At 39.8% G+C, this 13,055-nt stretch overlaps 1 protein-coding gene across 1 annotated transcript; it reads right to left on the bottom strand.

Moving 5' to 3' along the window:
• Positions 1-1,097: 1,097 nt before the first annotated feature.
• On the bottom strand, positions 1,098-10,789 carry LOC121518974 (aldehyde dehydrogenase family 3 member A2-like). The gene is given in 10 exon segments (XM_041801695.1): positions 1,098-1,774; positions 2,160-2,259; positions 2,366-2,532; positions 2,644-2,785; positions 5,883-6,000; positions 6,085-6,171; positions 6,286-6,407; positions 6,608-6,693; positions 8,394-8,625; positions 10,628-10,789. Coding segments are annotated over 10 exon segments (1,386 nt in total). The 3' UTR covers positions 1,098-1,604.
• Between the last annotated feature and the right edge of the window lie 2,266 nt (positions 10,790-13,055).

The following is a 13,055-nucleotide window of genomic DNA, read 5'->3' as shown; positions in this document are numbered from 1 at the left end:
TCACTGCCAGAGCCATAAAGCTGACTCCATTATTTATTTAGATCTAAGTCTGCAGGCCTCAGGCTGATCTAACAGACGTATTGACATTTGTAAATATGACATAGATGACAGCTAAAATCATAATGCCTTTCAGATCAATGCTTTTAGAGAAGGCTTAGTTACTATCTATGGTTGACTAACATTACATAATAACAATGAAACTACACTTTATAAAGCCTTTACAAATTAAATGAGCTTAGATTAAATCATTATTCTATATTGATTCTGATGTCAGTTGTGTACTGTGCTGCTGATGAGAGAGAAACTCCAGTGTCCAGTGTCATACATTTTATTTTATGCTGTTTACCCAACACAGCTTGAAAATTTATTAGTAAAGAAATTTCTCATTAAATTTGGAAAACCATCTTTGTTATTTTAGGAACAGGAGATAAATAGGCAAACGAAAATAATGTATGGATCACTGTATGTCCAGTAGGCTATAGTCTTTTTTTTGATATTATGGATTAACACTTGTTGCTGCTTTAAAGAGGACATCTGTCTATTAAAAGAACCAAAACATTTCTTATATATTCCCTCTGAAGTCTGAGACCCTACTTATAAGAGAGATTTCAATTTCACACTCATGAAGGCAACTTTGCTACAATGAAACATATCATGTATAAGTTTTATGGTACCATGTAATATTAAAATAACACCAGCTATCATTACATTTGCTTTAACAGAGCTAAAATAAAAAAATGAAATTCTGATATCTAGTAACAATACAACCTGATTTTGACAGTGATATCAATGGCATATAGCAGTGAAAAACCTGTCAGCTGTGATTTCGGTTTATTCTACAGGAAAATTCCCCTACAGCGACGAGGTTTCTGGGCTGTTTCAGCTTCTAACTTTGCATCATCAGTAAGATAAAACCAAAAAATATGAAATAATAACTAACAAATTCAAACAACTAAACTTTTAAAGAATTTACTGCAGTCAATGGCTACAATTTAGTAAACAGAGTGAAAACATAAACTAATAACTAATACAATGTGGGATGACGCAGACAGAGTGAACATCACTATCAGACAACATGGCTACTTTACATGGAAAATTTTCTACTCTAACATTGGATGATATAACATGTGTGACACCTGGTTTGTTATTTGGCTTTGCAGCGTTTACTGGAGATGACAATTCAGTCCTTTCCTTATTATTGATGATCTTGAGTATCAGTAAAACAGTCTCTTAGATTTAAGCTATGATTCTGTGTCCTTCATGGAGTCCAGAGCGGATCAAGACTTAAGTTTACCATTTACATGACATGAAACTCTGGCAACTCCACAGGTGTAATGGAGTCCACCAGCTGGGCCATCTCGCAGCCAGCCATGACATTCATCTGTTTGTCCACCATCCTCTCAGCATGAGGTATGATGAAACATGCCAACAGAAAAGTCAGAACAAATAAAGCACTTGTTTCTGCTTTTATAAAATAGTGATTCTCGTGTTCCAGTCTTCATCTAACCAGTATCAAGATGTGTAACTCTTACCTGCATTCTCTGTAAGTGGTACAATTCTCCCTTTATTACAAAACTTATGTTTCTTAAAAAGATAAACATTTTTCACAGTTTCAGGATGAAGAAGCGAGCCCTGCTCAGTTTCTTGAAAGTGTGAGGCGGGTAACGTGTGCTATTCATTCCCTCCATCTTCAGCTGCTTGATGAGACAACCTCGAAGGTGACTCAGCTGGTCGAAGCTAAACTTGCCATGGTAGCGGCCCATACCACTGTTTCCTGTGCATGAGAAAAGAGTCAGATTGTTGGACTGAGTATACTAAATCTTTATCCCCAATCCTTTTATTGTCAAATAGGACTGCTATGTATGAAAACCACTATTTGAAAAAAGGTAGGACACTTTGAAGTTGGTTGGTAGCACAAAGATTAATGACGTATGAAATAAGTAGAACAAAGGCTCATTTTGCCATAGACTTATCATACTTCTTTTTCAATGGGTGAAATTACCTCTCCTGGCAATTAGAAGGGATTGCCGCACCCTACAATAATTCCCCATCAGTTTCTTTTGGTAGTACTAAAAGCACCACCCTTCTTCAATATAGACAGCTTAAAGAATCATACTTGTGCTTTTATTTCTGTTAAAATCGGCCCTGAGTGTACCCACCCACTCCTCCGAAAGGCAGAGAGTTGACAGAGAAGTGCACAAGACAGTCGTTGGCCAGCAGTCCTCCACTGGAGGTCTCCTCTGTCATTCTCTTTATCACCTTCAAACAGAAAAGACTGCTGTTACGCTTGTGAGTCTGACTCTACACACTGCACATTTAGAGGTCTGCATCTGTGAACAATTTTGCTGCTGGTGTTGATTTATACCTTGTTGTCTGATGAGAACACGTAAAGAACCAGAGGTTTCTCTCTATTATTGATAAACTTGATCACCTCGTCCAGGCCACTGACTGGTAAAATAGGAAGCAGAGGACCAAAAATCTCCTCCTGCATTACTTTTGCCTCTGGCTACACGTCTCTCAGTACTGTGGGGGCTGAACATAAATGCTGTGTATCAAACACTTTTTCACAGATTAATCTTGGTTTATGGAACTGTCAAAATGAAAACTACAAAAGTCACAAATTAATAACATCACAAGTATTACCTATGTAGCAGTCTGACTCATCATTGTCTCCTCCTGCAGCCACAGTGCTGTCCTCCAACATGCTCATTATCCTTTTAAAGTGGCGCTGGTTGATGATGCGCCCATAGTCCACACAGGTCTTTGGGTTGTCTGTGTGAAACTCCTGCAGGACAAAATCTCATTATATAATATAGTAAAAATCCTGTTGTTGTTGAAGTTGTTGAAATAGTCCCTTAAATCAATAATTTTCTCAAATAAACTAAGGTTTTTACCACCACCAGGTAAAATTTACCCAAGGCTATTTTTCAGTTGTGTCTAACTTCACATTAATCAAATTTAAAAGTCAGTGACTTTTCCTAAAAATGTGTTACCTGGTGTTATTAAACATGGTTTCTATTAATCTAGATTTTTAAAAAGGTTGTTTAAACATGCAACTGCCATGTGGGTCAAATTTACCCCAAAAGAAATCATTGATGTTCCCTTAATTTCATTTCCCCCCAAGAGATAAACAATAGATGTTGCCATGGAAACACCTGTCTAATACTGCACTGCCTATTTAGAAGCCACAGATCAACCTTAAACATGGATACCACAGGCCAAAAAAGACTTGCTCAATACATTGAATTAAGACGAAACTGGTGGTGGGAAAATTTAGGAATGAGCCATCAGTCCAAAGACGGTTTTGTATCATCATCCAACAGTGATCCTGTTCTCTCTGAGTGGTTAAGCAGATGCTCAGTGTCTATGGTTAATTAATTCCTATTGATCATTAAGGTCAGGTATGGGAGCATATGTCAGTTTTGCACTTCACTGCATCAACTTTGGCCCTGTACTGCTCTGGCCTTCTAGCAGCCAATACTGGTCTCTTATGCAGCAGCTGACCCTTCCCATCCCTGCCCTCCTGAGCACATCATGATTAGACACATGTTCTTACCTACAAAAAGAAAAAGTGTACCAAAGGGACTCAGGCCATCAGTCAGCGCTCAGGCCTCACAAGAGTATCGTAAGACTTGGAGGACCAAGGTGGTGCCACATTACCTTGCCTCTTGCACAGGGGGTAAAAATGTTTTTTTTTTTTTTGTTTTGTTTTTTTTAACCCCCTGTGCAAGGACAAGTCTGCAGTTGATCTCAGCCTTGCAGTTAGTGGATCAGTGGACTATTCTGCCAAGGTAGATGAACTGCTCTACAACTTACATGCTCTCATGATTCACAGACACAAATTCGATGACAGCACCTAAGGCATCCTGAATGCCTGGATCTTTGTTTTGGCCCAGGAGCATTCCCAACATTTCAGCCTCCTCACTCAGCAAGGGAAGAGCCCCACAAGGTTGTCTGCAGTCTCCATTAGGATCACAACAGCATCAGAAAAGTCCAGATCAGTGATCTGGACATCACCTAATGGCATGCCACAGTTCGCTGCCCCTGTTTCCCATCCTGTTATCCTGTCCATACAGGTACTAAAGAACATAGTAGCCAAAACACACCCCTGCTTCACCCCCCGAATCAACTGGGAAGAAGTCCAAGGTGGCGCTACCACACTTCACAGCACTCTCTGTACCAGAATATAGGGCAGCTGGATGGGCAAACGTGGGATCCTGCAGAGCTCCACAATCCCCCAGAGAGCATCCCTGCTCACTGAGTAGAATGCCCTCCAGAAGTCAACATAGGCTGCAAGCAACCGTCTATTGGATTCCTGAAAGCATTCAGTGAGGATATGAAGTGCCAGGATGTGGTCTACCATAGACCTCTTAGGTGTATAGCCTGACTATTCAGTCTGCTGGTGTTGGAGCAGTGGATCATGGATCTTGTTCAACAGTATCAGTGCAAGATCCTTGCACTGAGAGAATTCATTTGGAGCAACTGGAAAGATCTGCCTGATACAAGTCCTCAAAATAGCTAGACCATCTTTTCTTGACATCTGACCCCTCCGTCAGGCAGCTTTACTACAGAGGATGTAGCTGACTTGAGGTTCTGTATGGTCCCAAAAGCCAGGCATTACTTGTGCCCATGTGACCCTTTACCATCTCACACAAGCCACAAACCCTGGCCTCCATATCTTTTCACATTGTCCTCACAACTGAATGGCTCAGTTTCCAGCCAAGATCGGCCCTGCAACTTGCCTCAATGGTATCAATGGTTTCCTCAGAAATTAGGCCTGCCCCCAAGGCAACCCTGTATGCATTTATGGGCAGCAGCCAGGGTACCAGACCTTAAGTCTGTCCAGAGAGACTCAGGCTCTCCAGAGGCATCTGGTGCTCCAAGAGTGGCTTTGAGCCCAGCTGCAACATCTGGCACCCCAGGGTGACCGACATCCAGTTTGCTTCAAATAGAGTCAATCTACCTGAGGTACCTCAGCTGCAGTTGCAGGGTTGGGACCAGAAGCTGATGGACACCACTGGAGAACTAGGCCCTCCTGAAAACCCTGCAGTCCCCCTTTTCCTTCTTTATGATGCCATCATTTGAATACTAAGTCCAGTACCTCAAATCAGGTCTCTGGAACAAGCACTTCTCAAGCTCTGGCTGCTGGCAAAGTCAAAGAGCATTAAGGAGCTTTCATCTCATTGTCCAGAGCTGTGTGGACCAACACATGCCTCATAGCCCTCCTTGTCAGTGCCAGTGGTAGCATAGAAGTTACCAAGGACGACTAAGTCAACCACTGAGTCAAGTTGGGTGTAGAACACTTCCTTTGCAGAGTTCACTCATCCCTGTCATAGCAACGACTGGATGACTGAATGAGACGGAGCCCATTAAATGAGTCAGTTTGGGCTGAAGTAAGTGATCATCGACAGGCCTTATCTCTGATATCAGAGGGGCCTGTCTGCTCTCAAATGGACAGACATCGCAGATATGCAGGAGTCCTCCTGAAGACATGTCCTGCTCCAAGCACCAACCCAGAAACACTGCCTCAGCTTGAGCAATGTTAAACCACTGGAGCCTCGGGTGGCAAGCAGTTAGCTTCATGATCTTGTGGTCTTGATCAGTACTCTTTGTGTAAATCAATCCAATCAAATGATTGGTCAGTTTTACCCACTGGTTGTATTAGGTTCACAGAGATCCCCCTGGTTCCAGTCTCAACCCTTTAAAGCCAGTTGTATTGTATTTGATCCATACTTTTGTGAGACCTCTGTCTAATCAACATGATCTAAAATTTTATGAATTTTCTGGCTATTATTTGAGTTATCAGACTTTAAAGTGTTAAATGTCAAACTTATCCTGAGAAAGACTTTTCCTGTTTAGATTTTGGTGTAAGATTTTGGCACCTTTATGGCGTTCTTGACTTCACTGATGACTCGGTCCTGGATGCTGGGCTCACACAGGATGTAGTCTGGGGCAATGCAGGTCTGACCACAATTTGTGTACTTTCCCCAGGTGATGCGTCTGCACAGTGATGAAATAGTTATCAGGAGACTCTCAGCAGGGACAGTTTCACTACATGAATGCTCTGTTATATCTTTGACTAACCTGCGGGCTACACTGATGTCACAGTTTTTGTCAATGTAGCAGGGGCTCTTTCCACCCAGCTCCAGGGTAACTGGTGTCAGGTGTTTTTTTTGTTTTTTTTTTTTAACATGTTTTATTGAATTTTGAACATTTAAGAGGAAAAAAGGAGGAAAACTGAAAAGAAAAAAGAAAACGAAAAACACATGTGGTGTCAGGTGTTTGGCGGCGGCTTCCATGATCACTTTTCCTACTGCACTGCTGCCAGTAAAGAAGATGTGATCAAACCTCTGGCGGAGCAGCTCCTGGGTCTCTGGGATTCCTCCGTTTACTACAGAGTAAAGCTCCTGACAAAACACGCATGTGTTTAAAAGTGGACTCTAAAGATGTGTATTAATGGTCTTTGCTCACCTGAAGAAAATAAATATGAAGTAAATTAAATTATATTTCTGGGAAATTTCTAATTAAATGAGCCAAGGTAAACTTTTTCCCCTATTATTCTGAGTCTGTGGTGTTTATTAGGGGTGTATTCTATGAGCTTCCTTACTTTGTCAATGTAAAGAGGCAGAAGTTCCTCCATGACCTTTGCAGTGTGAACACACACCTCAGAGGGTTTGATCACAGCAGCATTACCTGCACAGTTTAATGAAGAAAAAAAACATATCTTACAAACTGAAAAATACTTTCAGTGGAATTAAAAAAAATCTTAACATGATTGTATTCTTCTTAAAGGTTTGTTTACTTTGGTGGTGCTCTGTTCAATTTATTTTATTTCAGTTAATTTTACTGGGGTTTTGCTTATTCATCATTTGTGATCAATAAATAATGGAGTGGGATAGAACTGGTTGAAAGTAGTAGTAGGGATACGCGCGATTAATCAGTAAAACGGTTATAACTGTTTATCAAGTAAGCCGGTGCGGGATTTACTGCTCAGTTAAACTAATTCCCTATCATTTTTTATGAACATGGGCTTGAAATCCCTTGCTATATGCTCTTTTACACTGTCATGAACCTCCCGCCACTAGAGGCCGCAGTAGCTTCAGATAATGGCCGCTGCATTCCTCTCTGGCACTTCACCGGATGTAAACACGAGAAGCTACTATGACAGTTTTCTGAAGTAGTAAATGGAAATAAAGTGGTATGTGGGCTGTCGAGGGTTGAGCTCATGTATGATGATGTGAAAAGACGCCAAATATCAAAGCATGATATTAATCTGCAAAGGAACAAAGGCGGATGGCGCTAGCTTTTAATGCTAGCCATGCTCTAGAGAGTAAATCAGGCTAACATCACACCCGCTGACACAATGACCCTGTGAGGAATTTTACTGTTTTCTAGGAGTTTTTTCCTCTTAAGACTAGTTGGTTAAACGAAATGTAAATGAGAGTTTAGCCAAATAGGGAAATGTCGCTTAGTAACATCCTTAAGTAGTAGGTAAATAATGAAAAGGAGTGGACCAAGCACCGAACCCTGGAGGACACCCTGAGACAGGGGAGGAGGAAAAGCTACTGATATGAATGAATAGTTGTCTGGCCATGAGATATGATTTGATCCAGGACAGTGCAGAGCCCATGATGTTGAGGAAGTGTTCTAGATGGGGGAGGAGACTGGTGTGGGTGATGGTGTCGAAGGCAGCAGTGAGGTCAAGGAGGATGAGGATGTGGAGATGGTTAGAGTCTAAGGAGAGGTGGAGGTCAGGCTGGAATAGTTCATACACATTGTTATGGTCATGATGTGATTAGTCTGTGTAGGCATATAAACAGTTAAACTGGTATTCTTATTAGTCTTTTAAGTTGGTGTTTGTGGGATTTCATTTGACAGAGTCTGGGAGTGTACAAGTTCAGAAGGGTTGTCAGACGGGGGTATATGACTAGTGATGGAGGCTGAGAGAGCCTGATTGGATATTTTTGTCTTGGACTCGGGATGTCAATGTCCACAGTTACAGCCAGATGGTCGGAGATGATGGGATTGAGACTTGACAGCTGACTGATATGTGAAGTTGTCATCAGACAGGGTTTGTCGGTGTGTGTGAATCCTGAAGTTGAGGTCTGGTTTCTGAGTAAGAGGAAGGTCTAAGATGCAACAATCTCTGACTACAGAAAGTGTCCCAAAACAGGGCAAAAATCCGTTTTGTGAGTGTTCCTCTGATGGGAAAAGCCAGCAAGATGCACCCGACATCAGCGTTCTGTCTCTTTGTATAAGATGAAAGTGCATGAAGAGTGAAATCTCTATTCAAAGTCCATCTCAAGTATTAACCAGAACAAGATTGGAGAGAAATGTGAACTCTGACCTTGCCACATCACATACATAAACACACAAACAGCATGCCATAGTACCAGCAGCGATGGCGCCAATGAGTGGCTGGATGGTGACAGCCCAGGGGTAGTTCCAAGCCCCAATGATGAGTACCACGCCCAGTGGCTCTGGCCGGATGAAGACGGCGTCAGAGAGTGTCAGCAGGTTCTTCTCCACAGGCCGAGGGGCTGCCCATTCCTTCAGCTTCCTGATGGCCAGGCTGATCTCCCCCTCAAGACCCAGGGTCTCATACAACTGAGTGCCCACCTCACTCTGCAAATGACGACAATGACATTACACTTTCTGGGGTAGAATATAACTTTAGCATACCTTTGACACTTGTGAAATGTACTCATGTAGGCTTGCGCAGAAACCATAAAACCATTAAAAAGAATCTGTGTATTGTGTACCATTAACATGCTAAGGAACGGAGGGCCTGTACCAAGAGAATGGGCCCTCCCAAGTTGTGATTTATTGATGATCAATGCATCAATGCATGTGTGTGGAATCAGCAGAATTGGTGCTATAGCATCCTGGCTAACTGGTTACTTCATTTTGGAGCTGAAAAGTGTGTCAAGCTATTATTGGGTCTGATGTTCAAGTTATTTATTTGTGCCACTTTTAACTTCTTTGAAAAACTTTTCCATCCTATATTTGCCTCTTTTTTCTTTGATCAATATTGTGCCTTTTTTAACCCAATTTCACTCTTTTGACCCTGTTTTGCTGCTCATCACTAAATCCTGCATCCATTTTTTCATGGAAAACCAATTTTTGACACTTTTCAACCCATTTTCAGCACTTTTTCTGCCTGTTCTGCCACTATAAACCCCCTTTGTCACTTTTTAAGCCCTTTTCAGCACTTTTTCTGCCCGTTTTGCCACTATAAACCCCCTTTGTCACTTTTTAACCCTTTTTCAGCACTTTTACTGCAGTTTTTGCCACTTTTGACTCATATTGCCCGTTAATTCATTTTTGCCAATTACTACCTATGTTAATCCTTTTTTCTACTTTTAACCAATTTTTGGCAATTAAAACAGCTTTTTGCCAGGTTTAACCAGTTTCTGCTCCTTCTAATCCTATTTCACCACTTTTTCTGCACATTTTACCGCAGTTAAGCCATTTTGCCACTTTTTGAATCCTTCCCCAACTTTTCTGCCTATTTTAAATCCATTTACCCATTTTAGCCACTTTTCTTCGTTCTGTTGCCCCATTAACCATTTTTATCACTATTAAATCCCTTTACACTGCATTCTATGCCAATTTTTGCCACTTGTAGCTCATTTTACCACATTTTCTGCCTGTTTTACAGTTTTTAAGCCACTTTTGAAACCTTCCATCTATTTTTTGCTTCTGTTAACCCATTTTTATTTTATTTTTAAAAAGGGGGTTTATGTTTTGAAGAAATATATATATTACAGCATAAGTTAATAATGTGTTGCTTTGATAAGTGTTGTTGTTATTCAGGTAAAAAAAATATAACATATACAGTGCTTAACAAATTTATTAGACCACCTGTCTCAGAGACCATCCAGCATCATGAAGTGCTTTAATGCGGACTCTTTCATTTTCTGTGAGCTCTCCACGTTTTACCATTTTGAACAGGAATGAGGAATTTCAAACTGAATTCACCTTTTTATACCCAAATGTGAGCTGGCTCACTAGGCTTCTCTGAGAAGTCAGAAATTAAACAAGCATAACAATCAACCACTAAAACTCATTTTTCTGTTCAGGAATGCAAGTAAATAACTATAATTTGACATATTAATCAAGAAATATTAATGCGCTTTACTATTTTTTCAGTTTTTTGTAAATCAGTAAATTCAAAAATTAATGGATAACAATAATAATTATATTTTAGCACTAAAAATATCATTTGGGTTAAAGAGTTTCTACATATTGGTGTATTAACCATTGCAGAAACATAAAAAATAATTTTTGTTTTACCATTTTTTACCAATGCTGTTCTTTTATGGCAGCTGTGGCATAAACCTTACTTTGGGTGGTGGTCTAATAAATTTGTTAAGCACATTATAAATAAATAGTTATCACAGCTTAACTTCACAATGAATCATGATCTTGCTGGGCTCCAGAAAGTTCTCCCCTTTATTCCCCCTTATGGGTGGCCCAGCTCCTAATCTGCAAATACTGAAAATTCCAAAGTTCTGAACCAGTTGACATAAAAATGGCTTTGATTACTTGTCATATCATTTCGTTTTTTTCAAACACCCTGGCTCTTGAGCTTTCTGGAGGCCAAGAGGACTCAGTCATGTCTGACCTTATTGAGGTCTTTCTTGATGGCATCTGAAATCTCTTTCTGTCTCTCAGTGAACAACCGCTGTAGATTCTTCAGCTGATGGATGCGGTACTCCAAAGGTCTGGACCTGCCTGTTTGGAAAGCTTTTCTGGCACGAGCCACTGTCTGCTGCTCCCGGGACATCCTGTGAAGAAAGAGTATAGTGTTATTGATCTGATTACATCCAGAATAGCCCACAAACTATTGTTTTTATGCACCCTGATTATGGACACTTCATATTGAATGTAATATAGTAAAACCAAGAGGTGTTCTGCCTGTCAACACAAAGGTTTGATCATGAAATAATTAATGAGGTAAATCTACTTAAACAATCCATGGAGGAATGACTGAATCCCCCAGTGTTAATACCATTACATTTTTTTTTTTACACAGATTAGACCCTCAACCAAGAAAATCCCAAAATGAGTTATGAGATCTTTTTTTAATCGAATGTCAATTTGACAGAGTCAAATGGCCAGTTTAAGTATAAAAATGATACCATCATAAGGCAACAACACAAAGGAGTGATTTTTTTTCAATTTCATTCATCAGTGATACATAATATTTTACAAAATCCCTATCCTAATTTTCATTTGCCAAAAAAACTTCAACAAAATACCTACGCCTGTCCAACATATTCTGATAGCCTCCAACAAAATATGGTAATTATCAAAGATAAATCTGATCAGGTATAGTTTTCATTAGTCAATTAAATTTCAAATCATCATCAATAAAGAAAATAATCTTTGAGATGAGCTTCTGCATTGGAAAGTCCAAACCCCAAAAAGGAGTATTTAGTAGTGGGTTATTTCATTTGAAGAGGTTTGAATTATAAAATTTCTGATATTCTCTGTGAGAAATTGTTCTACTTTGACCATAAAATGCCAAAATAGGTCATAATGTCAGAAAGTTGCTCATTATGTTTCTGTATGAGGCCAATAACCTTGTGGATTGAATTTTTAGTTTACAAAGATTTCAAATAATATTATAAAAAATATATTTTTTACCTACTTTAATGACACATTTAACCATATTTTAGCAAACTTGAGTGGTGTGTTATTAGGCCATATTTAATTTCCCTCTTACTGTACACAGACACACCTTCCATATAAACAGAACATGTCGCAGTTTAATGAAAACCCAAATATCAGCCTGTTGTCTGGGCAAATCTTTTTTGAAACACTGCGCAGTTGTTTTTGTTTAATTCCTACCTGATATGCTGTAATAGTGTTTAGTTCTTGAGATGACCCTCGGTGTTGATAGGAAGACAGCCCGATGAAAAGAAGCTGAGCATCGCCAACCTCAATAAATTATCTATCGTTGTATAGACGAACTGAGCGGGGGAACTTCAGAATAAAAGCATATTGCACAAACAGAAGGACTTTCTTGAGGAAAAATCAAAACCGGGCTTTACTTTGAATGCCACAAACCGGAAGAGCACTCGTACTGCGTTTACCTTTTCTTTGACATTTTGAACCTGTGTAGAGACAAAAAAAAAAAAAAAAAAAACTAAAGAAGTTCAGAAAACAACTTTATTTAAAAAAAAACTTTCTTTAACTCGTGGTCTTCATATGGGTTATAAAGAAAGTAAGGAGACTGTCCTGATAATGTGACAAAGGATATTTGTATCTGGTTGAGGGTCAATAAGAGAGCGAAGAAAAGTCAATTTTAACTAACTGTTCACAAGTGAAGAGAGACGGACACCTGCTGGCAAAACAGATACTGTGGCGTTATTTCAACGTAGTTTTTTGTGCCAAACCCAGAAGCAATCATCTGCCTTTTTCAGATGAATGTGAAGTTCAGGACAGTATAATAGAATATATCGAAGTCTGTGCACAGGTTTAATGGATTATTAAACCGTGCAAACATATAAAACTTCTGTGCCTCCACCGCTGTGTTACTTCAAATAACATAAGTGAAAGAAAAATGACTAAACTAGCTTAGCCAGAATCACAGATGGATTAATATCTGGACCCACCCAGAAAGGGGATCTTGGTCCTATTGTTATAAATCACAGGTTCGATGATCCCAGCTTCAGGAATCCATGTTTAAGTATTCTCAGTGTCAGGTCACTGAATCACAATTTTGGATGAGCACTTAGGAGTCACTACCGTCATCGTGTAAATATGTGTATGAGTGTGAATGTGGAGAGGTGACACATTTGAGCGGTCAGAAAACTAGAAAAGTGCTTTTTAAGCCCAGTCCACTTACCAATGTGTGATGCTACCGCTTAAACCTAAACCATCATCTCTTGCTAAACAGGACAAGGCATACTTATGCTGTGATTTGGCAAACAAACAACTGTCCCATGACAATAGCCTTGACCTATGGCAGGCTGTGGTACAAATACTTGTTAAACTCATACATGGACAAACTGGTGAAATGAGAGGAGTAAGAGTTAATTTGTGGT

This window comes from Cheilinus undulatus, linkage group 12 (genome assembly GCF_018320785.1).
Source record: "Cheilinus undulatus linkage group 12, ASM1832078v1, whole genome shotgun sequence".
In the NCBI taxonomy this organism is placed as follows: domain Eukaryota; kingdom Metazoa; phylum Chordata; class Actinopteri; order Labriformes; family Labridae; genus Cheilinus; species Cheilinus undulatus.
This window is presented reverse-complemented; position numbering and strand designations above follow the sequence as displayed.